The 25,280-nt window shown below is 40.7% G+C and overlaps 1 protein-coding gene across 2 annotated transcripts in view; it reads right to left on the bottom strand.

Moving 5' to 3' along the window:
• The window catches only part of TRPM1 (transient receptor potential cation channel subfamily M member 1), a 182,933-nt gene that overhangs the window by 6,027 nt on the left and 151,626 nt on the right, over positions 1-25,280 (bottom strand). Inside the window, exons 16-25 of one of the 2 annotated variants that reach the window (XM_033919524.1) lie at positions 24,610-24,899; positions 20,348-20,576; positions 15,704-15,826; positions 14,661-14,786; positions 13,553-13,681; positions 10,813-11,064; positions 9,271-9,445; positions 6,720-6,740; positions 3,462-3,606; positions 2,710-2,912 (exon numbers count right to left, since the gene is read on the bottom strand). In XM_033919524.1, the coding sequence (XP_033775415.1) occupies positions 2,710-2,912; positions 3,462-3,606; positions 6,720-6,740; positions 9,271-9,445; positions 10,813-11,064; positions 13,553-13,681; positions 14,661-14,786; positions 15,704-15,826; positions 20,348-20,576; positions 24,610-24,899 (1,693 nt within the window). Of the gene's footprint in view, positions 1-2,709; positions 2,913-3,461; positions 3,607-6,719; positions 6,741-9,252; positions 9,446-10,812; positions 11,065-13,552; positions 13,682-14,660; positions 14,787-15,703; positions 15,827-20,347; positions 20,577-24,609; positions 24,900-25,280 lie in introns of both variants that reach the window. The other variant, XM_033919526.1, reaches the window with a different exon arrangement.

Genomic DNA, 25,280 nt, shown 5'->3' with positions numbered 1-25,280 from the left:
CAATTTGACTTAGTCAGAGCCATTAATTGAAAAACATCATTTAAAAAAAAAATTTAGCTGGTAAGTGCCTACCACTTTGAGGTAAGCATCTACTCCATGGTGCCTAGCAGAAAGTAGGCATGGTTAGGGCAGGATTTAGGGCATGGTTTCACTTTGGCACCAGTGGTCACATAACACAAGTGCGTTCATTTAGGCCAGGGGTCTCAAAGTCCCTCCTCGAGGGCCGCAATCCAGTCGGGTTTTCAGGATTTCCCCAGTGAATATGCATGAGATCTATGGGCATGCACTGCTTTCAATGCATAGTCACTGGGGGAAATCCTGAAAACCCGACTGGATTGCGGCCCTCAAGGAGGGACTTTGAGATCCCTGATTTAGGCCAAGGAAACCCTGGAATAAATGGGAGGGTGTCTAAGGTTTCAACACCTACCGGCGCCCAAAACTGCCTAGGTGCGAAGCTGTGATTGATGGTTGCGCTCAACAGCATCTACAAGTTAGATGCCATTTCTAGAATCAGAGACTTAGAGGCCCTTTTACTAAGGCACGCTAGCTAAACGCTAATGCGTCAATAGAATATAATGGATGCATTAGCGTTTAGCATGTGCTAATATTTAGTGCGCACTAAAATGGCTAGCGCACCTTAATAAAAGGACCCCTTAGTGCCTCCTAGTTTGGAAGTGCTAAGTGCTTCGGCATAAGCTGTGCATTAGCTACTTAGCCAATTTCTCACCCAAGCGATGCTCCTGAGAGAGGAATTCTCAGAAATTCATTAACACTTGGATTACTATGCGATTACTAGCAAACTAACACAAAACATAACATAAAAATGTATTTCTATACTGCAAAACCATTAAGTTCTATGCGGTTTACAAAATAGAATTAAAAACCTGCATTACATTAATTTCCTAAAACTCTTGTAAACTAATACATTTTCAATTCTCTCCTAAAATGCTGATATGAGCAAGAGGTCGCTATTAGAAAAATTCAAATTTTTATCCCATATTGCAGCTTGAAACAACAGAACACGGTGATATTTTTTAGATTGACAACCTTTGATTAAAGGAAAAGTAGATACAGAATGCGTGCGTCGAGAGTGCTTTGAATTTACAAATGTGAACGAATCTACAAGATAATTTGATGCAAGGCCAAACAATACTTTATAACAAATACAACCAAATTTAAATTTCACACAAGCCTTGTCTGGCAACCAATGCAATTCATGGGGAAAAGGGGAGTCATGATCAAACTTTTTCAGATTAAAGTTCAGTTGAACGGCAGCATTCTGAATAATGTGCAATCTACATAGATTTTTTTGGTAACCAGCTTTTGCACATGAGCCCGTTTTCACATATTAACCTCATTTTAAGTGCCTAATGCACTTTAGTTATCTCACAGATTCTACACATGGAGGGGCATAATAAAAAAAACCTGTCTACGTCCCCTTTTGGCCTAAGGCCTTAAACGTTGAAAGTAGAAGCAGGTAAAATGTCCATTCTCAAAAAAAATGTCCAAAAGGCCTGGGATCCCTCCTGCCCATATCTTAGTGGGGGGTGGGGGTAGGGGGTCTCGCTGGGGCAGGAGGGCTTGGGCTCCCTCCTGCCTCGATCGTGTTGGGCGGGTGAGGTTTTGGCGGGGCAGGAGGGCTTGGGCTCTCTCCTGCCCGATCCGATCGGGGAGAGGGGTGGATCGCAACAGGAGAGATGAGCCATCTCTCCTGCTGCGATTGTTGCAGTAGGGGGTAGGCAGGTTGCTGGGGCCGCTGAGCTGCTGCGATCAGCTCAGCAGCCCCTTTTCGGCACTTATACCTGTTTTGACTTGGTCTAAGTCAAAACGTATAAGTGCCGACTAGGCAACCTTCCTAAACTTTTGGTTATACCTGCTGTACGCCTATGTCTAGGTCGGCCTACCTCCCGCCCTTTCCCCGCCTCTAAAAACGCCTCTTTTCTCTCTTTGCGTTTAGAGGCAGGGGAAAGGCCTAAGCTGGTTTTAGATACGTCTAAAACCAGCTTTGGTTATGGGTACTTGGACGATCAGGCTTTTTGATCATCCAAGTACCCATTTAGGCCACTTTTTAGACTTTTTTTTGTTTTGATTATGAGCCCCATGACATCTTGATTTAAGTGCTGAAATTTGCATGCGGATCAAAGATCTACAATCAAATTAATCTGTGCGCCAATTATTTGCAATTGATAACAATTCATTTGAATTTGCACAGGTATCTCCCCATGTGCCTAAATTCCCCAACACACAACTCAAAAGAGGGCATGGCCAAGGGAATGGCAGGAACATTCTTAAAAGTTGCATGCATGGAAAAATAGTGCCAACTGAAAGCTGGTGTTATGAGTATTTTTCCTGCCTGGCAGTATCAGGCTGGTCTCATGACAACATAAGGAATCCCCACCCACCCCTGCCCTGAAAAAATTTCACATTCCTGGAAATGGCATGACATGAAAACTGTTTGGCTGCACTCCTCTAATTGGTACATACCCCTATTTGAGACAAAACCAGACTGCGCAAGTATACAGCTCTGCTAGTTGCTTGAGTATTCTTTTTGCTATGTTAGTAGTGCTGTGAATGATTAATACCTTTCAATTTTGAATAAAGCTTTTCCTTTGATTAATTAGCATAACTCCTTAGACTGATTAGCATTTTAATAGCTGAAAGCATTAATTGTATACAGTAGATAAAAATGATAAAGAATTCCTTACGTACTCAGTCCCCGATCTCGTTCATCTTGTTCCCCTTCCTGTTTTTTCTTGAAGCGACAACAAATAGATTTTATAATGATATAGAGGTGGCTGAAGATAATCATGGGTGGAGGTAGAACAGGTCTATCATGAAATGTCATTATCAGCTGATATCGCTGGAACTTCCAAACTTGGTTTGAAATTGACTTCACTTCAAAGAAAGTATTGCTGTAAGAAAGTTCAAAATTACACTTCTTTTTCTAAATGATAAAGCATTAAATAGAGTAATTGATAAATATTCAGAATACTATAGACTGTATTAAGATAGCATCAGATTAACTTTGGGCCGGAGCCTCAAAAATTGCCAGTTAGGCGCCTAAATTGGTGGGCAGTCTGATCTAGGCTCATACTGATAGGTGCCTTATATAGAATCAGGGCATTAGTGTATAAATGTAATTCTAACCCCATCCCTGGGAATGCCTCCACTTGGTTTGGGTAACTTTACATATGTATAAGATGCATATCAGATGAGCAATTTTACAAGTGCCTAATCCTTATGCACAGAGCAAAGCTTGATATAAAAATGGCTCTTAAAATTGCTCTGGGTAGATCAAAATATTTAAATTGTCTGTGTAGTAACAGACAATGAGTGCAGGGAAAGATCTGCACACTGTCCACACTTTTAAAGATGTATCCCAGCAGTCGGGCATACTGCAGGACTGTTGTCAAGACAATGAAAACATGTTAAAAGTACATGACATAATATCACACACTTACTTGAAAACAGCAATCAGCAGGTTTACTAGAAGGATATTTGCTACCAAGAGGTAACACGCCATAATGGCTGGTGTTAGCCAGGCCCCAGGAATGCAAGGAGGCAAGCGCTTACCATCGTCATCATATAGATTTTCCCCACATGGAGCTAAAGTGAAAGAAAGAGATGTTCAGGTGCCAGTCCAAAGCAATGGCTACTTTTGTTTTTAACCTTGTACAAATTTAATATGTCTCCACTTGGCTGATAAGTCCCTCCCATCTATGCCCTTCTCTTCCTCTGCCAACTCCAGACTCTGTCCCTTCCATTTTGCTGCGCCGTATGCCCGGAACAAACTGCCCAAATTCCTACAGCATGCTCTATAGCGATGGAGTGTTCAAGTTCAAATTAAAAGCCCACCTCTTTGAGAATGCTCTCAACTCCTAACTCCTCTCACCTTGGGTTATACATCCCCAACCCAATGTGTCAAGTCTGTCCAAGTTGTATTGTAAGCTCTTCCAAGCAGGGGCCATCTATTAAATGTCAAAATGTACAGCGCTGTGTATACCTTTCAGCACTATACAAGTAGTAATTTGGAGGGGGTGGGGATGCTTAAATATTCAAGCACCTTTTTGATATAGCCTTCAATCCTTAACCCTAAGCCTCTGCCCTCCAATCCAGCCTGCTGATTATCCATTCCCCTTAATTGTATCCATGACATCCTGTTTGTCTTAGCTGTTTAGATTGTAAGCTCTTTTGAGCAGGGACTATTTTCTTCTTCTTTGTGACTCTGTGCAGCGCTGCGTGCGTCTGGTAGCGCTTTAGAAATAATTATTAGTAGTAGTAATCATAAAGGGCTCTGCTGAAAATATGTCTGAATATTGTTCAACATGTAGAAATAGGGGTTAACAGATAAGTTATGCAAGATTTCATTTTACTGGATTAAATGATTACTTTTGTGACTAGTATATGAGAATTATCCTTTATTCATCGTATCAGATACTTTGGCCCAGGAAGAAAGCGAAGGTGGCCCCCTTGTGGGTCTTTTGGAAACTTTCCTCAGATTGAGGTCACTGATAGGATTTAAAATACTGTACTGCACATGTATCCAGTGTTCCCTTTAAGCGGGCGGGTGTTGTGAGCAAACTTTTTTCACTGTGAGCTAAAAATATCGGGCGCCAGCAAGTTATGAGCCAAATAAATATGTTGTCAAAGTTGCTGATACATGAGGACGAGGTATTCAAAGGAATTTTAGGCCTACACGCTAAATTAAATAACGTTAAATAATATTTTTAAGAACACAGAAATTGTAGGGATGAAATGATATCTTAATAAATGTTTTACAACAAATGTAGTTATGTCTGTTACATCCATATGTGTAAACTGTAAATTAAAAACAGTCCAGAAGACAATACGTTTGATGCTTTCAATTTCTAGACCAGTGTTTTTCAACCTTTTTTGGGCAAAGGCACACTTGTTTCATGAAAAAAATCACGAGGCACACCACCATTAGAAAATGTTAAAAAATTTAACTCTCTGCCTATATTGACTATATATAAAGTAATTCTCTTGAATAGGAATCAAATAAACACAAAGAAAGTATTTTATAATTACTTTATTATGAAATAAAAATTATAAAATACTTTATTCAGTGCGAAACCTGGGCCTGTTTGGCTGAACACAAAGCTGATATTCTGGCTGGAATGGAAGAAAGACACACACGTAGCTCTTCATCAACAGCTCTCAGTCTCTCTCTGTATTTGGTTTTTATAGCATACAAAAATAGACAAATATACCCTCCATCCTTTTTATTAAACCACAATAGCAGTTTTTAGCGCAGGGAGCTGCGCTGAATGCCCAGCACTGCTCTTGACGCTCATAGGCTCCCTGCGCTAAAAACCACTATTGCGGTTTAGTAAAAGGGGACCATATTGTAAAATATAGACAGCAGATATAAATTCAGAACTGTGCATAGTAAGTGAAGGGAAGTTTTCATCTCTGGGAATTTACCCAATTAACTATTAAGTTATTTGGGCAAATTCCTTTGAAAACTGTGGTAATACTGCCTCCACTTTGCTAAATTTAAAATAAAATCATTTTTCCTACCTTGTCTGGTGATTTCTGGTTGCACTTTCTTCTTCTGACTGTGCATCCAATCTTTCTTCCCTTCTATCAGCCTGTATGCTTTCTCTCCTCCACACCTCATTCCCTCCCCCAACTTTTTCTTCCTCTCTCCCTGACCTTTCTTTCTTTTTTTCTGTTTCTCTTCTTTCCTTCTGTTTCCCTGCCTGCCCCCTTTCTTTCTTTCTCCCAGCCTCCTGTCCAGCAGTAACTCTCTTCCCTTCCTCCCCTCCCAGCAGCATCTCTCCGTCTCCCTCTCCAGTAGCAGCTGTCCCTTTTTTTTCCTTGCCCAGCAGCTTCCCAGATTCCTTTCCCTCCTCCCCTCCCAGAAGCATCTCTCCTTCTTCTCCTTATCCAGTAGCAGCTGTCCCTTTTTTTCCTTGCCCAGCAGCTTCCCAGATTCCTTTCCCTCCTCCCCTCCCAGAAGCATCTCTCCTTCTTCTCCCTCTCCAGTAGCAGCTGTCCTTTTTTTTTCCTGGCCCAGCAGCTTCCCAGATTCCTTTCCCTCCTCCCCTCCCAGATGCATCTCTCCTTCTCCCTCTCCAGTAGCAGCTGTCCCTTTTTTTTCCTGGCCCAGCAGCTTCCCAGATTCCTTTCCCTCCTCCCCTCCCAGAAGCATCTCTCCTTCTCCCTTTCCAGTAGCAGCTGTCCCTTTTTTCCCCTGCCCAGCAGCTTCCCAGACTGATAGTGGTTTTCTCCCCTCCCAGCAGCTCTTCTTACTTCCCAGCGCAGCGATTCACGAAGGCAGCCTCGGGTCCTTTGTTGTGTCGCGCCGCCTCTGAGGAAAGAGGAAGTTGCATCATCAGAGGCAGCCGCGACTCAGCAAAAGCCCCGAGGCTGCCTTCGTGAATCGCTGCGCTGGGAAGTAAAGGAGAGCTGCAGAGAGGGGAGAAAGCCACTGTCGGAGGCTCCCCAAGATCTCTCTGGCCCAGCGCACGCTTCCGATGCTGATCTTGCAGAAGTTCAAATGAGTCAATCTTGCCGGTCCTGCGCTGTGACGAGAAACTTGTGCGCTGCGACCTAATATTTTGTGCGCCAGCGCACGCCAGCGCAGCTTAGCGGGAAATCCCAAGTCCTCATTCCTAAAGTAAATACTTATCACATTATTGACCTTTCAAAGACAAATCTTGATATGAATTTATGCCCCTTCCAAATAGACTTACGATTAATTTCCATGGCATACACTTTAGAGGAGTCCAACAATTATAAAAAAAGAAGAGAAAACAGTAAGACTATAAGAATGAAAGGTGAAAATGCAAATAAAACATTAAAAGAGTAGAGCAAAACCTTTTTAAAGATAAGTATAATAAAACTGTTCTATAATTCTGAGTATATTTTTGCATTCTTCCAATTTTTCCCAACAGCTCAGCTATGATGATAGGAGCAATTGCAAAACACTATTGGCAGATGATCATTGAAAACATCTTTTGAAGACATCATCTTCAAAACATCTTTTTTTGTTATTTCATGAAACATATTTGCTGCTGCTTTTCAAATGCATATAAAAGCATGGAGTGGGTGATATCATTTAAATAAAACATGCTAAATGCTCTACAGTAATACACTGCATGAACATAAAATGATGTCTACTTCATTTATTCCAATGAGTCAGCCATTTTTGTTTTGGAAAAACAATAGATAGGACTAGCTAAAGAAATAGCTTTAATTCCATGCCAAATTTTGTGAAACAAAGGTATCTTAAAAGAAGCACCACAAGAGCCCTACCAAAGCATTTTTTAATGAATAATGTGGAAATCAGGGTCAGCAAGCTAGCTGTAGGTGATACCTTTTTATTGGACTAACTTATAAGAACTACCATACTGGGTCAGGCCAAAGGTCCATCCAGCTGTAGACAATGGAGGTCACAAGTACCTGGCAGGAGCCCCCAAAATAGCAAGATTACATATTACCAACCCTATGGATAAGCAATGACTTTCTACAGGTCTGTCTTAATAATGGTTTATGAGGCTTTTCTTCAAATTTATCCACACCATTTCTCTGCTTCTCTGGTTAAACGAAAGCAGAAGCAGAGAAGTTCCTTTCCTAATCAAGCACATATGAATATGAAATCATTGCCCCAATTGCACTATCACTAGCTCTTTGGCATTTGAACCGCTAAGATTTAATTTCGGGTTCCTTGAAACATGATCCATGTCGGGACCTGCTGAACACCTTTAAAAGATAAGTGGGATTTCTTTCCCCTCCTTTATTTTTGCCATTGATAATAATTTCTACTTTTTAAATAGCACATATTAGTAATCACTTAAAAGATTCCATACACAGTGATGGGGCGGTGGGTTCGGCTATAGAAGCCTCGGCTTTTGGCTGAATTACACATTTCTGAGTGTATGTGATAAAAATATATAAAAGATTTTTTTCATACATAATTTATCTAATAGTTCCTCTTTTCTAGGAGTTCTATACAGTATTGATACTTCATACCATTTTGACCTCCTAGCTTCTATGAGATATAAGTAACCAGTCTCCCTACTTTATTTATCCATTCACCAAACCATTTTTAAACCAGCTGTGCTAATTGCTTTTATCATATTCTTTGCAGGTATGTTTCAGAAACAAAGAATATGAGGGGAGAGCAAATGTTATATAATTACAATGCCTGGGGGATAAAATATCACACAAAAAGTGAAAAATAAAATAATCAGCAGATAGATCGAGAAGGATGAGGATAGATTTGGCCAAGAGAAGGTCATTGGAGACTTTAGTAAGGGCAGTTTCTGTGGAATACAGTGGGTGAAAGCTTGACTGAAGTGGGTCAAGAATTGCCTGAGATGAAAGGGAGACCAGGCAAGAGCGGTAAACAGCACATTCAAGTAGCTTGGAAAAGAAGGAACAGAGGGAGATGGGGTGATGGAGAGGCATGTGGGGTCTAGTGAGGGTTTTTTGAGGAAAGGTGTTACAGCATCTTTGAAGACATTGGGAACAGTTGCAGTGGAGATAGAAGGGCTGACAGTGGGAGAGAGAGTGCTGAGAAGGTGTGTGGGAATCAAATAAGAGGAGTAGATGCTGGATTTGGAAGGGGAGAGAAGATGTAGTTTCCTCTTCAGTGATTTCAGAAAAGGTGGCAGAGGTTGAGGGGAGGTTGGTAGAAGGGACAGATGGAAGGGGAGGTGACCTGTTTGAGATTGAAGCTGGTATAGTCAAGACACACCCAAACTGCAATGTCTGGAAATCTCTACATGGTAAGAATATATGTTAGGCAGTTCAATCCCTGTAAAATCATATCATAATGGTTTTGTATTTTCAGTATTTAAAAAACAAAATGCTAAGAATATATTTTGTAATGTTGGAATTTCTAATCTTGAAAGTCATTAAATAAAATAAAAACAACAAAGATATATATATATATATATATATATATATATATATATTTTACAGAATTAATACATTTTTAACTAGCTTTTGGGAGTAAAAAAAACTCAAGTCAAAGCAAAATGAAGAAGGGGACTTTTAACTTCCCCCCCCCAAAAAAAAGTATTCTTTGATGTTGTATTAACCTTTACAGTGGACCAACACAGTTACTGCTTAAATCTTGATTGAAAAAGTTGATCTTTATTCACTATACTATATTGTAGGGTCCTTGGTTAAAATACATAAAAATTAAGTTATTCTATCTTCTGTTTTTAACTTAAGAGAGACACTTCTTTAATGCCTCAGAATCAGTAAACAGAATCTTACTATGAACTTTATTCTTACGGTCTATCTGGTCTGCAAACACCTCTCCATAGATCATCCAGTATGGCATGTAGAATATGTTGCGAGCAAGTCTCCACGAGGGCTCCTCATCTGGGTGCAGGATGGCTTGACGAGCCACGCCGAAGCTCATCAGTACCACAAGCATGATGATCACAAAGTAGAGCATGTCAATCATCTGTAGAATGAACAAAATACTTTACTTTGAACATGTTATATTTATGTATTTCTATAGACAATGAATGGAATAAAACATTCTGAAACAAAGCCTTTGATCACTATAAAAACTGTCCTTCGGAATCAAGCAAATAGTGTTTTGTAGAGAAGGGCTTTGAAACTGCTGTATAAAAATAGTAATTACATAGATTATCCAACTTAGATCTCAAAGTGTTTTATAAGTTTAGTCAAAAAACAACATAATCACACAAGTACAGCTGAACAAAATTAAAATGGCACTGTAATTTCACAGAGAAAAAAAAGTTTGTGGGCCATTGCCTGATAAGAGCTGCAGAAGAGATCATATGACTTTGACATAACAGTTATGGGTGTGATACCAATTATTTCCTTCTTTCCTACAGGAAAGCATTACTATAATGTACTGTGACATTTTATGATATATCCCAGTGGTTCTTAAACCTGTCCTGGGGACCCCCAGCCAGTTGAGTTTTCAAGATATCCCTAATGAATATGCATGAGGCAGATTTGCATGCATGTCACCTCTATTATATGCAAATCTGCCTCATGCATATTCATTAGGGATATCTTGAAAACCCAACTGGCTTGGGGGTCTCACAGGCAGTGGCATAGCAAGGGTAGGAGGCACCCGGAGCAGTGGCACCATTTGAAAATGGCAGTTTGGATGTTTTAGCAAACAAAATGTCCAAATGCCATTTTTTGGATGTTTTTTTCTTTTGAAAATGAGCCCCATAGCAGAATTAGAAAAGGTACAACTTTCCTAAGAGAAAAAGCTAAAGTGGCTAGGGCTCTTCAGCTTGGAGAAGAGATAGTTAAGGGGACATATGATAGAGGTCTATAAAATATTGAGTGGTGTGGGACTGGTAGATGTGAATCATTTGTTTACTCTAGGGAGCATGCAATGAAGCTACTAAGTAGTAATTTTTTTTTTAAACTGGAGAAAATAGTTCTTCACACAACATGTAATTAAACTCTGGAATTCATTGCCAGAGAATGTGGTGAAAGCAGTTAGCTTAACAGGGTTTAAAAAAAAAAAAAAAAAAGATTTAATTTCCTAAAAGTCCATAAGCCATTATTAAGATGTTTTACTCTTTTGATATATTAACTGATAATTGTAACTGGATTGACCACTGTTGAAAACAGAATACTGGGCTTATGGATGTTTGGTTTGTTCCAGTACAGCCACATTTAAATTCTTATAAATGTGCTTACCAGTTAGCACAGTGGTAAAGTTAGCACACCAGCTGATTAGTGCATTCACACCCATTCTCTGTCCTGACATGCTCCCTAAGTATGCAAAATTCCTAAAATATGTTCTAGGGGTCTACCCAGCATATTATAAATACTAACCATCTTTCCAATCATCATGACATAAGGTCCCAGGTACTTGTTTACACCAAAGATGTCTAGTACTCTAATGTACCAAATGATGATATCAACACAGTAGATGACTCTTCCATAGCCCATATAGGGCTCATTCTGGAGGCGAAGAATTGCTCCAATTATGAACATTGAAATAGCTACAAGATCTGTGATATTCCAATATTCCTGAAGCCAGACTTTTACTTTCTGGCTCAGCTTGCCTGGTTCTGACATCAAAATCTGAAAACAAAGAGTAAGATACATACATAAATATACTAAAATATCCAAAAATCAAGTTCATCCAAAATATTACTTTCTTACAGATCTTATGCATGTATCTTCAAAGCTTTTAAAATACCTTCTTATGTTGCAAGATTTATTGAGTAGTTAAAGCTACAACTATGCTTTAACGAGGTGGTGTATAAAGTTAATCAATTTATGTACCTCTGATGTATCTTCAAATTGGTGATTTATAACAGAATAAGCTTTATTTTAAATTTTATTTGTTTTCCTGATTCATATATTATTTTTCTTTTAGAAGCAGTAACATTTTTCAGTAGTACATCACATAATAAAACGTATCCAATACACTACAGCATATACTGTATGTGTAATATTTAAATCAGTGCTTCTTAACCCTTTCCTGGAGGCTCACCCTGCCAGTTGAGTTTTCAGGATTGCTAAAATGAATAAGCATCAGATATAAAAATTAATCTCCTACATATTTTTTATGATAATCTTGAAAATTCATCTGGCTAGGTGTGTCTTCCCAGAAAACTGAGAGGCACTGAGCTGAAATGGTGAGGTTGATATAAGGAGATGGGACTTGTATACTAATTAAGTGGCATGTCCGGGTGTTCAATCCATCACTTTGCAGACCCCTCTCACATCCAACAGGGCTTGTTCTAGGCGTTTTGGACTTGGACGGAAAGTTGGACGGAAATGTGGTATAAAGATAGATGATTTAGTGGCTTGGACGATCAGATCGGCAGGACGTATAATTAGATGATTTTCGAAAGAAAAAAAATTTTGGACATATTTTTCGAAAATGTGTCTTAGGCTCTTTTTAACTTTGGACGACTTGTGAGATGGATGTAAATGGAGTTAGACGTCCCTTTCGATTATGCCCCTCCACACCATTAAATTTTATTTATTTATTTTTATCATAGCCTAGTAAAAGGGTCCCTCCATTAGTTATCCAGAGAGTTATGTTTGAATACTATTAGTATATGAATGTGTTATATATGTCATATGTTTTTTTAAACATAATTTAAATATGCAATAATCTATTTTTTGCATATATATTGTATGACTTTGTTCAGAGCAAAACTGTGAAGATATTACCTTCACAGTGTTACCCTGAGGAAAGATGTTGCCAAAACATGGCCATTTGGGGTTTTATCCTTTAAGTTTTATAGTTTGTAAATTTTTTGTGATTAAAATACATTATACAGTGGTGCCTCGCACAGCGAACGCCTCGCACAGCGAACGCTGCGCACAACGAACTTTATGTCTTAATTCGTACAACGGACTTCGTTTCACACAACGAAGTCCGGGGTTCCTGCGGGGTTGGATCGCAGCGGGGTTGGTCGAGCCGCGAGGGTAGTCTCCTTCTCCTTACCTGCCCTGTCGCAGCACACAGCCGAACGGAAATCTTCCCGATGTCAGCGCTGACGTCGGAGGGAGGGCTTAAGCAAAGCCCTCCCTTCCTCCGACGTCAGCGCTGACATCAGGAAGACTTCCGTTCGGCTGTGTGCGGCTGCGGCAGGGCAGGTAGGAAGAAGGCAATGGCGAACGAAAGAGGGGGGAGGGGGCGGTCCGCCCCGAAGAATGTGCACAGCTGGTCAGGTCCCCCGATCGACCGACAACAGGCCCGGCCGACAAACCTCCCTGCCCTGTAGCCGCGAATCTAAATTACCTCTTACAGCAGCTTCAATAATCCAGCTGCTGTAAGAAGGTAATTTAGATTCGCGGCTACAGGACAGGGAGATTTGTCCGACCGGGCCTGTTCTGTTGTCGGTCGGGTGCAAAAGCGCCACAAAGGTGGAGGCAGGGAGGGAGGAAAGGTGGAGTGGAGAAGAAAAGACGCTTAAGGGGGGAGAAGGCCGCTGAAAGCACATGTTGGAGCAGGGGATGAGAGGGAGGGAGAGAAGGGGAAATATTGGACAAGGGCAGAAGGGATGCTAAATCATAGGGTGACAGGCAGAGAGAACAACAGGAAAAAGAGTGGAAGCAATCTTGAACCCTGAGGGTGAGGGCAGAGAGAGGTGGTGAGATGATTGATCATGGGGAGAGGGACAAAAGGGAATAGAGATGGGATAGGAAGATAGTGGAAGTAAAAGGACAGGGAGATGTATGTTTTTAGATGTATCTAAATAAAAATAATAACAAAAAATTTATCTTTTTTATGTCATCTTAGCATATTTTATGCTGCAGAACGAATTTTTTTTTTTTACATGTATTCCTATGGGAAAACGCGTTTCACATAACGAACGTTTCACATAACAAACTTGCTCCTGGAACCAATTAAGTTCGTTGTGTGAGGCACCACTGTACTTTAATTACTCATCATTAAATGATTGATTGGGTTCTTATCCATTTCATAACCCATTTTGGTGGTCTGCTGGCTGTGGTGTGTGGTGCTTCACTTGGCCTGCTTAGCTAGGCAATGTGTCATAAAATTACCCCATGAATGGTTCTAGAAAGTTTGTAGAAAAATGTGACTTACCTCTCTCACTTTCTCTATCCCTAGAGTCAGGATATAAGAAATGACAATCCATTCTTGTATAGATGGCCAGCGTTCCATCTTCACCAGAACCACATAATTGAATAGCATTAAGTACCACAGATAAGCTATCTGGAAGAAGGAGAGAAAAGTTTTATATTAACATTACATGCTTAAGTTCAAGTTTGATTAAGAATTTGATATACTGTTTGGGGCAATGAGCCGTCGAAGCAGTTAATAACAAATTTAGCTGAGTGGCTAATACATTATATAATATGGAGGAGAGTATTTAGAAAAGAGAGAGAGAGGGAAGGGAGAGTTGGAAAAAATTGAATTCCATTATTGACAGGAAAGAGTAATGAAAGTACCGAGAACAGAGAAGGAGTGGGTAGTACTACCAGAGTGCTGCAATCCAGGCCATCCCCATTAAAAGGAAATCAGGGTGACAGTATCAAATGAGTGGGGGAAGGCATCTCTGAATAAATAGGCCTTAAGGGAACTATGGAATTCAGAATAAGAAGTTGGTAAGAGGAACAGGTAGAGCATTCAATAAGATGGGGCCAAGTATGCTGAAGGTTTTTGTTCGAATGGAATCGTGACAAATTTGGTGGAGTGATGGACTGTGTAATAGATTGGATTGGAAAGATCTTAGTGTATGAGAGGGGGAATATGGGATAATCTATGTATCGAGAGAGATGTAAGGGTATACCTGAGGACTGTACCTTATGGACTAATGAGAGAATCATAAAGGTTATTCTTTGAGAAATGGAGAGCCAGTGTTCTGCTTTGAGGAGAGGTATCACATGGTCAAATTTGTTGCCTTTCTTTGTTACAAGTACGGTACTTCATATAGTTGGTTTAGTTTTTGTTTTGTTTTTGAAAACTTAAAATAATTTTAATACCCGTCATAATTTCCAGCAAGTTGAACAGAATTAAACCTATATTTATTGGTTAAAAGAAGATGGAAGTGAGAGCAAAGGAGCTTTCTGATTTGCAGCTTTAGAAATGTGAATGCTGTGATTTAGTACCTTATTTGTGGTGCAAGCTACAGAACAAGTGGAAATGAAGTATCTGATTAATATTAAATCATTCAAAATTGTGATATACTTACTGTATAAAACCAGAACTTTACAATAGGAGCATTATAGAATTCATAGATTTTGGTTCCAATTGGAATACCCTTCTGTTTTCTGTTTCTGTTTTCTTCATCCCCCTTTCTCGAGCCAGTGTCAACATCCTGTAGATTAAAAAAAAATGAACTTTATGACAAACAGAACTTCTCCCAGTTCTATAGTATTTATTAATATATGCAAATATATTTATATATTGGGATTTAGTAACCTTTTTCATGAATAGAGGCGCCACTCTGCTCATACTCACTGTCTTTTGGAAAGTCGTTCATTGTTTTTAGTCTACAATTGCTTTTTGAGACCATAACATCCAACTGGACCCCTGAGGAAGGCATGATCGCCAAAACACGGACCATGTAGGGTCTCGTAGGACTACACATGTGGACTATTATATTTGTATTTGTGTGTTTTTTGGAAAAAGAAATAAATAAATCATCTTTTTAGAACATCATCTTCCACAGTCTTCAGATGTCAACTTAATGCTATTTTAGCATAGGTTCCATTTTATGCAATGAAACCTAGTTACTAAAAACTTGGGGGTTAACAGCAAAATAACATAACTTAAGAGTAGCCCATGCTGAAAATTTCCTCTCTAAGGGGTCCTTTTATTAGCGGCGCCTTAGCATTTAGCATGCGCTAAATTGGTTAGTGTACCTTAATAAAAGGACCCCTAAATGACAATATTTAGAGGGTGCCTATTTGGAGCCTATTATCTAAAGAAAACTAGGTTTCTAGTATTTCTTTATAGAATACTAGCTTCTAGGTCAAATTCACGCCTATATGTTAGATGCAAGCATTTACACTAGCCATGCAGCTTGCGTAATTATTTCTACCTAGATTACTGAATAATATGTGCAATTTATAATATGCTATAATGCATGTGACTTTGTGCATCAACCATGTTTCATACAGACCCCTCTCATGCACAGTACACCTCCTGTGGAAGAATTAACACAAAAATTCTCCAACTATAGCATCTCTATAAGCTAAAACATGGATATCATTGATTGGATGTATATCTCACTGTGTTATCCTCCTCTTTTTCTTTCCCATCTTCATTCTCTTTCGATGTTTGATAGGAAGGGTCATCCTGGGAACGAAACTCCAGGAACAGGATGGTTGGTGGAAATAGAATTCCCATAATCACCTGAAATTCAGAAAGACATTTTGTCGTAAACTAGGTTTACCACACACGAAGCTCATTTTATCTTTTACTTGAAAATAGATAGAAGGGCATAATTGAAAGGGACGTCTAAGTCCATTTACGCCCATCTCGCAAGTCATACAAAGTAAAAAACAGCTTAAGACACATATTCGAAAGATATGTCCAACTTTTTTCTCATTTTGAAAATCGTCTAATTATATGTCCTGCCGATCTGATCGTCCAAGCCACTAAATCATCTATCTTTATACCACATTTCCGTCTAACTTTCCGTCCAAGTCCAAAACGCCTAGAACAAGCCCTGTTGGATGTGGGAGGGGTCTGCAAAGTGATGGACTGCACACCCAGACATGCCACCTAAATAGTGGGGTACCTTACAGGGCACTGCTATGAACTTCACAAAAAGGGTGCCATGTCTTCTCCCTACAGCTCCCTTATAGATCATGATGAGCCCCCCCAAAAAAAAACCACCTCCAGCATCCCCTAGACCCACTTATCTACCACCCCAATAGCCCTTATGGCTGCAGGAACCACTTATATGCCAGTAAAAAAGGGTTTTGGGGGTGTATAGGGCAGTGCACATGTTTAAGTATCAATGCAGTGATTACAGGGGCTTATGGGCATGAGTCCTCCTCTCTATGGGTCCCTAACCCACCCCCAAGACGACTTAAGCCGCCTCTGTGCTGGACGACTACGCTTTCCTATGCCAGGCGGCCAGGTGATGATGGCCTGGAGGCTGAATTTTAAAGTTGTGATTAAAATTTTTATGGAGTGGGGGGGTTGGTGATCACTGGGGTAGTATGTGGGGGTCTGTTTTATGTGTTTGAAGTGCTTATCTGGTGAGTTTAGGTGGGTTTTTGTGACTTAGACCATGTTTTACATGGTCTAAGTCACAACGTCCAAGTTCTGTCTAGACTCTTGTAAATCTTTCAGTTATAAATGCTGTACGACTAAGTCTAAGCCGGCCCACGTCCCGCCCAACTCCCACCCTCGACACGCCTCCCGAAATGCCCCGTTTAGCTTTGGATGTTGAGCGGCACTATGAAGGCCTAGGTCGTTTAGAAATTCATCCAAAACCCATTTTTATTATCGGCACTTGGACGTTTTTTAGGAAATGTTCGTCCAAGTGCTGACATAGGCTGGTTTTTGGATGTTTTTCTCTTTCGATTATGAGCCCCATAGTATTTATCAAAATGAACAATTTTTCTTGTTGATAGTTTTCATTTCTTCTGCTCAGCCACAACAAATACTAGAATCCTAGCATCATGAGCCTTTATTCACAATTAGCTGGGGATTCCCCATCCCCTCTTTTAACAGAGCCTCAGATCTAGTCATTGCAACAAGAGTCCTGAGGCCAGTGGACATGCACTAGTGCTCCTTCTGCAGTCCTATATATTTTTGGTTCTGTGTCCAGCTATTGATCTTGATGCCACCAGCTGCTCTGGGGTGTAGAAGACCTGGTGTGGGAACTGGCCTGTGGACCATCCATAAGAACATAAGCAATGCCTCTGCTGGGTCAGACCTGAGGTCCATCATGCCCAGCAGTCTGCTCATGCGGCGGCCCAACAGGTCCAGGACCTGTGCAGAAATCCTCTATTTATACCCCTCTATCCTCTTTTCCAGCAGGAAACCGTCCAATCCTTTCTTAAATCCCAGTACCGTACTCTGCCCTATTACATTCTCTGGAAGCGCATTCCAGGTGTCCACCACACGTTGGGTAAAGAAGAACTTCCTAGCATTTGTTTTGAATCTGTCCCCTTTCAACTTTTCCAGATGCCCTCTTGTTCTTTTATTTTTTGAAAGTGTGAAGAATCTGTCCCTCTCTACTCTCTCTATGCCCTTCATGATCTTATAAGTCTCTATCATATCCACATGGAGTACTACCACTGAACCATCACATTGGCCCTAAAATTAAAAATTTCCTAATCAAACAGGCATCAGGGCAGCTCCACGCCATCTGAGCTGTCCCATCCCAAACTCATCCCAGGAGAAGGGAATTCTGGCATGGGAGATCGCTCCACTCCTCTATTTCCTAATAACCTTTCCATTTAGTCTCACATGCCCTAAAGATACTGAACACATGACAAGCAACACTATCCCAATTCACTGGACTAAATGGAGGCTCAAACATGGACAACACTCCCTTCCAACAAGTCCATTTCTAATTAATATTCTGCCCCCACTCCATCCACTCAGATATTAACCATACATAACACCAGGAATAAAAATAAACACAGAATCCTTAACACTATGAACCAAACCAACTTACTTCCCATCACCATAACCAATCTATTAAAACCAGTACCACCACACCTATACCCTGTTCTTACTTCAGTACTAGATCATTAACTAACAAACTATAAATAGTGAAAGAGATGATCTCTTACAACATTGTAGGTATCACATTTTTCACTGAAACCTGGCTAAAAGAAATAGAAAGACCAGAGCTTTCCCACTTCTGCCCTTTGGGATACAGTGTACACACTGTAATCCCAGCCTGCAAGCCAGCATTTTCTGTTGGCCTAACCAGTGTCAGGCTGGGCTGAAACACACAACAAACCAAGCCAAAAAAAAAGAGGATGACTAGCCCTAATCTACAAAAGTTATATCGAAACTAGACTCAAAATATTCAACCTGATTTAGAATACATAGAAACATAAAAACATGATGGCAGATAAAGGCCAAATGGCCCATCAAATCTGCCCATCCACAGCATCCCTAATAGATCTCACGTATCTATCCCACACTTTCTTGAATTCAGGCACAGTTATTATCTCCAGGAGATTTTCACGCATCTACCACCCTTTCTGTAAAATGACATGTAAACTACAAGGTGAAACTAACAATCTTTTCAGATCAATTGGTCTATTGCACATATACAGATCACCAGGATCCTGGTCTCAAATCAGTAATAGATTATAAAAAATCATTTCAATACTCATTACCAATTTATCAGAATCCTAGGAAATATAAACTTGCCTTTAGAGTCCCAAGAATGCACAATGGCTGCTGACACCAAGAAATTCATACAAGACAGTCCCCTCTTACCCTAATCTCTTCAGGTCCCACACATGAAAAAGGCCATATCTTAGACTTCACTGCTACCAGCCCACAACACACCACCTCCGTTACCAACTGGAAAGGGAGCGGTCAGATTTTGGTAATATTATAGCGCAGTGGTTCTTAAACGTGTCCAGTTGGGTTTTCAAGATATTCCTAATGAATTATTTATTTATTTTAAAAAATGTCTTCCCCACTTAACACCTAATAACCTTTCCATTTAGTCTCACATGTCCTGAATATGTAGAAAACATACATATTCAGGACATACTCAAACATAATATATGCATCCTATCCTATTCTTCCACATATAATCGCTAAAACTAGCATAATGCTCGTAAAAATGTTCATCCTCTATGAACCATAAAATGCAGTATTATACAGAGCTAACAAAAAAGCTTTGGCACATTGAAAGGTTTTCAATTGCTTCTTAAATAACATTTTCTCTTTGCATAATCTTAAGCACCCTGGCAAAGTGTTCCATAAATGTGGAATATGCATATAACTGTGCAGACCTACAATATTATCAAGAAAGTAAACATACACAGGATTAGAAAACATTGCATTTCTTTGATACTCTCTTGCCACAAGCCATTGAAAAGGAATGCAACAAAATTTACAAAAATCATGAAGTGAAATTTTCTGCTAAAGTCTCAGCAGCTAGACCAGAGGATATCAATGCAGTCAGGTTTTCAGACTACCCATAAAATGCTTGAACATCTGATTGTAAACCACTTTGATAGGCAGTATATAAATACCTAAAAATAAATAAATAAAAATAACTATGCATGAGATAGATATGTATGCACTGCCTCCAAAGCATGCAAATTGATTTCATGCACACAATATTTATTGTGGATGTTTTGAAAATGGCTGGATGTGTCTCAAGAATCACCGAGACCACTGGTTTATTTCACGTAAATCAGTTAAGCTGGAATTTGAACCTATAACTTGTAGGTAAGAAGCTTTATAATCAGGGGTGTCCAATGTCGGTCCTCGAAGGCCGCAATCCAGTCGGGTTTTCAGGATTTCCCCAATGAATATGCATGAGATCTATTAGCATACAATGAAAGCAGTGCATGCAAATAGACCTCATGTATTTTCATTGGGGAAATCCTGAAAATCTGACTGGACTGCGGCCCTCGAGGACCGACATTGGACACCCCTGTTTATAATGATGTGACTGTTCTCCTATACCAGGGTTGTGAAAGTCCCTCCTCGAGGGCCACAATCCAGTCGGGTTTTCAGGATTTCCCCAATGAATTTGCATGAGATCGATTAGCATACAATGAAAGCAGTGCATGCAAATAGATCTCATGCATATTCATTGAGGAAATCCTGAAAACCCAACTAGATTGCGGCCCTCGAGGAGGGACTTTGACACTCTTGTCCTATACCATGCAACCCCCACATCATTATTTGTGACTGCAGTTTGTAGTGGAGTACCTTGAGGCCTGGATTTTTCCGCATGCGAAGCCGTCCCATCCACATGTCTGTTAGCAGCATCTGGCTGCAAGTGTGTGCTATAAAATCCCTGTGTTTAGCAGCCACAGCGAGTTTTAGACAAGTGGAGTTGCTCCAGTTCTTCAGCTCGTAGGTCAAGAGCTTCATGGCTACTTGTTCATCGTGTTTGTAAGACTGGTCCAACAACTCAACAGCCAGCTGACCAAAATCCCTGTAGAAATAGGATGAATTAAAATGAGTAAAGTCGCAAAACTTACAGAAAGAAAAAAGTCCTATTATGCATTAAAATTGCAATCAAAAATTCCATTTGAAAAGCAAAAAGGATCTGCCACAGTAGCTGGTGACTTGTTTTGATGCTGCTGACACAGATAGCTCAGATCTCAAACAACTTAGAAGTTTTTTCTGAGCATGTGCAGGATTTCCTATTTGGCTGCTGCCTTCCATATTACCTCAGTTACCTCCTTGATTCAATTTGCAGTCCTTCATATATTGTTATTTTGGCTACTGAAGATACATTTCTATCTCTGTGTGTTGCTTTTTTTTCCCCTCTAAGATTTCCTTGATCTCCTACACTTCCAAAATGTTTGACCTTATGACCTCAGTATGTTGAGGGCTTAAGGAGGTGCTCCTGTGGATGGTAGATGTTATACTGGACATGCTTCAAAGGAGCTATCATTGTCCGGGGCCAAATTATAGTGCCCCTACAAGCATGAGGGTGTTCCTCAAGGTGAGACACCTCAGGGAGTACAAAAGAAAAGGGACCAAGTTTTAGTGCACACTTACTTGAGAAAGAGGCAACAATGTCAGTTGGGTTCTATTTATCAGATGCAACAATTTGTTAATTGAAATGGTATATCTCTGACAAATGAAATGATAGAAAGATGTAGTTTGTTGCATTTGAATCAGCAACTTTTTGATTACTTAGCCAGCTGAATAACTCAATTTCTAAGACTTATGACACAAATAAAGAATCCTCAGTCTGTTACACCAAAGAAACTCCATGAAGGTGAGTGTGGTGTCCTGGAGGTTTTGCAGGCCTGAATCCCTTTTGTAGGAGAAGAAAGGCAAAGGAAATGCAACTCAACTTTAACAAGTGGGTCCTCCTCAAGGGACGCTTAGAAGGATGAAACTGGTTTCTAAAACAGGACTCCGTGCAGGGATTTATAATGCAGAAAATAGCCACCATGCATCTTTAGCTGTTGATGCAGAAGTCTCAGGAACCTAGAAAGCCAAAGGCATTGGCACTGAAGCACCAGCTTCTTTATTCTATAACAGGTCGCCTACATTTAAGTGCCAATTGGGGCATAAGTTATAGAATATGAGTACTTTCATGTGTGACTGTACAGTTATGTGTGCAAAGTGCTAGCTGGGTGTATTCTGTATCATATATGCACAACTGCCTTAGAGCCATATTCTGTACATGGCACCAATAAAAATTGGCGCAGAATACAATGGCACTTAGCACAATTCTACAGAAATCGCACTAAGTGCCAGTGCACGTCATAACTTTTAACTGCACCTATTTAGTCCAAAGAAAACTAGGCCTAAATACCTACACCTAACTCAAACATGGGCAACTCTGGTCCTCAAGGACCGGAATCCAATCGGGTTTTCAGGATTTCCCCAATGAATATACATTGAAAGCAGTGCATGCAAATAGATCACATGCATATTCATTGGGGAAATCCTGAAAACTCGATTGGATTACGGCCCTCGAGGACCCGAGTTGCCCATGTCTGATCTAACTTGTGCATGGATTGGGCACATTCTATTAATAGTGTGCATAAAATTTTGAACTGCTCACATTCTGTCTATGCTCTTCCCCTGGCCATGCCCCCTTTTTCAGATTGGCACACTAGAACTGACACGCAGCACTTTACAGAATGCGCCTACCAAGTTGTGCACACACTGGGTGCAGTAGAACGGAGTACAAGTGGATCGATTTTTCATTCTGTCAAAAATTACAAAGACACGTCTGATAAAAGGGATGGAAAACCTCTCATACGTTGAGAGATTGGAGAAACTGGGTCTCTTTTCCCTGGAGAAGAGGAGACTTAGAGGGGATATGTTGGAGACTTATAGGATCATGAAGGGCATGGAGAGAGTGGAGAGGGACAGATTCTTCAGACTTTCAAAGGATAGAAGAACAAGAGGGCACTTGGAGGAGTTGAAAGGGGACAGATTCGGAGCGAATGCTAGGAAGTTCTTCTTTACCCGATGAGTGGTGGACACCTGGAATGCGCTTCCAGGGGGCGTGGTGGGGCAGAGTGCGGTGCTGGGGTTTAGGAGAGGATTGGACGGTTTCCTGCTGGAAAGGGGGATAGAGGGGTATAGATGGAGGATTGCTGCGTAGGTCTTGGACCTGTTGGGCCGCCGCGTGGACGGACTGCTGGGCATGATGGACCTCGGGTCTGACCCAGCAGAGGCATTGCTTATGTTCTTATGACTAGGAGACACTCGATGAAGTTACTGGGAAATACTTTTAAAACCAATAGGAGGACATTTTTTTCACTCATAGAATAGTTAAGTTCTGGAACGCGTTGCCAGAGGTTGTGGTAAGAGCGGACAGCGCCGTAGCTGGTTTTAAGAAAAGTTTGGACAATTTCCTGGAGGAAAAGTCCATAGTCTGTTATTGAGAAAGGCATGGGGGAAGCCACTGCTATGGAATGTTGCTACTCCTTGGGTTTTGGCCAGGTACTAGTGGCCACCGTAAGAACGGGCTATTGGACTTGATGAACCTTTGGTCTAACCCAGTAAGGATATTCTTATGTTCTTATGAGTGGCTAGGGACAGCATTGAGAGGTCTTTATTTAAAACTTCTTCTATCCTACAATATCTAGAATTCTGGACGGTGTACCAAAAATGCATAAAAAGAATGCATACATATTATACATAGAAACAATTGCTTGTGGTTCAGAGCTATAGAAATGATAAATAGAGGTAGTAGAACAGTCTCTGACTACAGAATGTGGATAAAGAACGGTAGGTTTCCCCTACAGTCCTGTGCAGCTGGTTCAACTTATGGGACCCATGCAGCTTTTGGTCCAAAGCTGCTGTAGTAGCTACAGCAAGACAGATCCGTCCTACACTCTTTTTCCATCTATAGTAATCTTCCTTTATTCCCATCATTATTTCACATGCACACGCCAAAATATGCCACTAGCTGTCTCTGAGACATTTATGTAATCCAGGGCTACCCAAATGGTCGATCACGATTGACCAGTAGATCGCAAAGGCAACGCGAGTTGATCGCGTTGCCTTTGCGATCTTGTTCTTCCTGCCTCCCCGAGCCAGGCCAGGCGTGTGCAAGTGCCGGACCCACAAGACTTCATCTCCAATGTCAATTCTGACTTCGGAGAGGAAGTTCTGGGCCATCCAATCGCTGCCTAGCTGGCCTGGAATTTCCTCTCCGACGTCTGAATTGATGTCGGGGGTGAAGGCTTGTGGGTCCGGCGTTTGTATGCACCAGGCCTGGCTCAGGGAAACAGGGAGAAATCGGCATTGGGGCTGGAGGGGGGTGGCTGCAGGGAGCGAGAAAGAATCGGGGAAGTGGAAATCAGCGCGATGGCTTGGGGGGGCAGGGGAGAGATAAAGAAAGAAAGACAGGCAGGCAGGGGGAGAGAGAAAGACAGAAATAAAGAGGGGGCAGAGGGAGAGAGAAAGAAAGAGAGACAGAAAGAGAAGAGGAGGGGGCAGAAAGAAAGAAAGGCAGAAAGAAAGAAATATTGGATTTACAGAAGAAGGAAGTGCAACCAGAGACTCATGAAATCACCAGACAAAAAGGTAGGTAAAATGATTTTATTTTCAATTTAGTGATCAAAATGTGTCCGTTTTGAGAATTTATATCTGCTGTCTATAGTTTGCACTATTGCCCCCTTTTACTAAACCGTGATAGTGGTTTTTAGCGTAGGGAGCTGTGAGGGGCATTCAGCGCAGCTCCCTGCACTACAAAACTGCTATCATGGTTTAGTAAAAGGGGTGGGGGTATATTTGTCTATTTTTGTATAGTTGTTACTGTGTTGACATTGCATATTTTAGTGTCATCTGCCTTGACCTCTGAACCCCCCCCTCCCCGAATACAAATGATAATTAACATTTTCTCTGCATACAGTGTGCTTTGTGTTTTTTTAAAATTTTATTGTTGGTAGATCATTTTGACCTGGTCATTTTAAAAGTAGCTCGCAAGCCAAAAAAGTGTGGGCATCCCTTATGTAAGTCATACGATCTACTCCCAGTTTACTAACTTTGAATTGTTGTCCAGATCCTGTGAGATGTCATCTACAGCCACATTTTCTGAAGATTCATGAGCCATAGATTTGTAAAGTTTGCAAGCCACAAGTGCTTTTGCCAGGGCCTCCTCCCCTCGTTGCCAAAGAAAGAGTGCCATCTTTTGACGTTTCATCAACACTGCCCACACCATCAACTCATGGAAAGGGTACTGAAAGCTGCCGACCTCTGGATCATCTACATCAATATCAATTTCTTCTTCTTTTTTCTTCCTCTTTCTCTTTCCTTTAGTAGGAGGTTCATCATCCTTATGGAAGAAAATATAATTGGATGTATTATAGAAATATTAGGGTACTAATTGATTTATTAAGGCCTGTGAAGAGCAATTCTATAATCTAGGTGCCTGCAGTGATATGCCCCTTGCATGCGTAAATGTATAGAACACCAGCTCGTAAATGCATAAATATATACTTACCTGCAAAAATGCCAGTGTGGTGCCTAAATGCTATTCTATGTACATGCCACTTACATAACAAGTAAATGGGACATATGCAAGCTGTGGCTCGATGCTTCTGTGCCATATTTTACAGGGACTGTGGGAGTTTTCCTCCTACATATCCAAGCTCCCACCCCAATCAAGTCCCCCCCCCATTAAGCTCCAATCCCCCAAATTCAAATCTCCTATCCC

This window comes from Geotrypetes seraphini, chromosome 14 (assembly GCF_902459505.1).
Source record: "Geotrypetes seraphini chromosome 14, aGeoSer1.1, whole genome shotgun sequence".
NCBI classification, from domain to species: Eukaryota; Metazoa; Chordata; class Amphibia; order Gymnophiona; family Dermophiidae; genus Geotrypetes; species Geotrypetes seraphini.
This window is presented reverse-complemented; position numbering and strand designations above follow the sequence as displayed.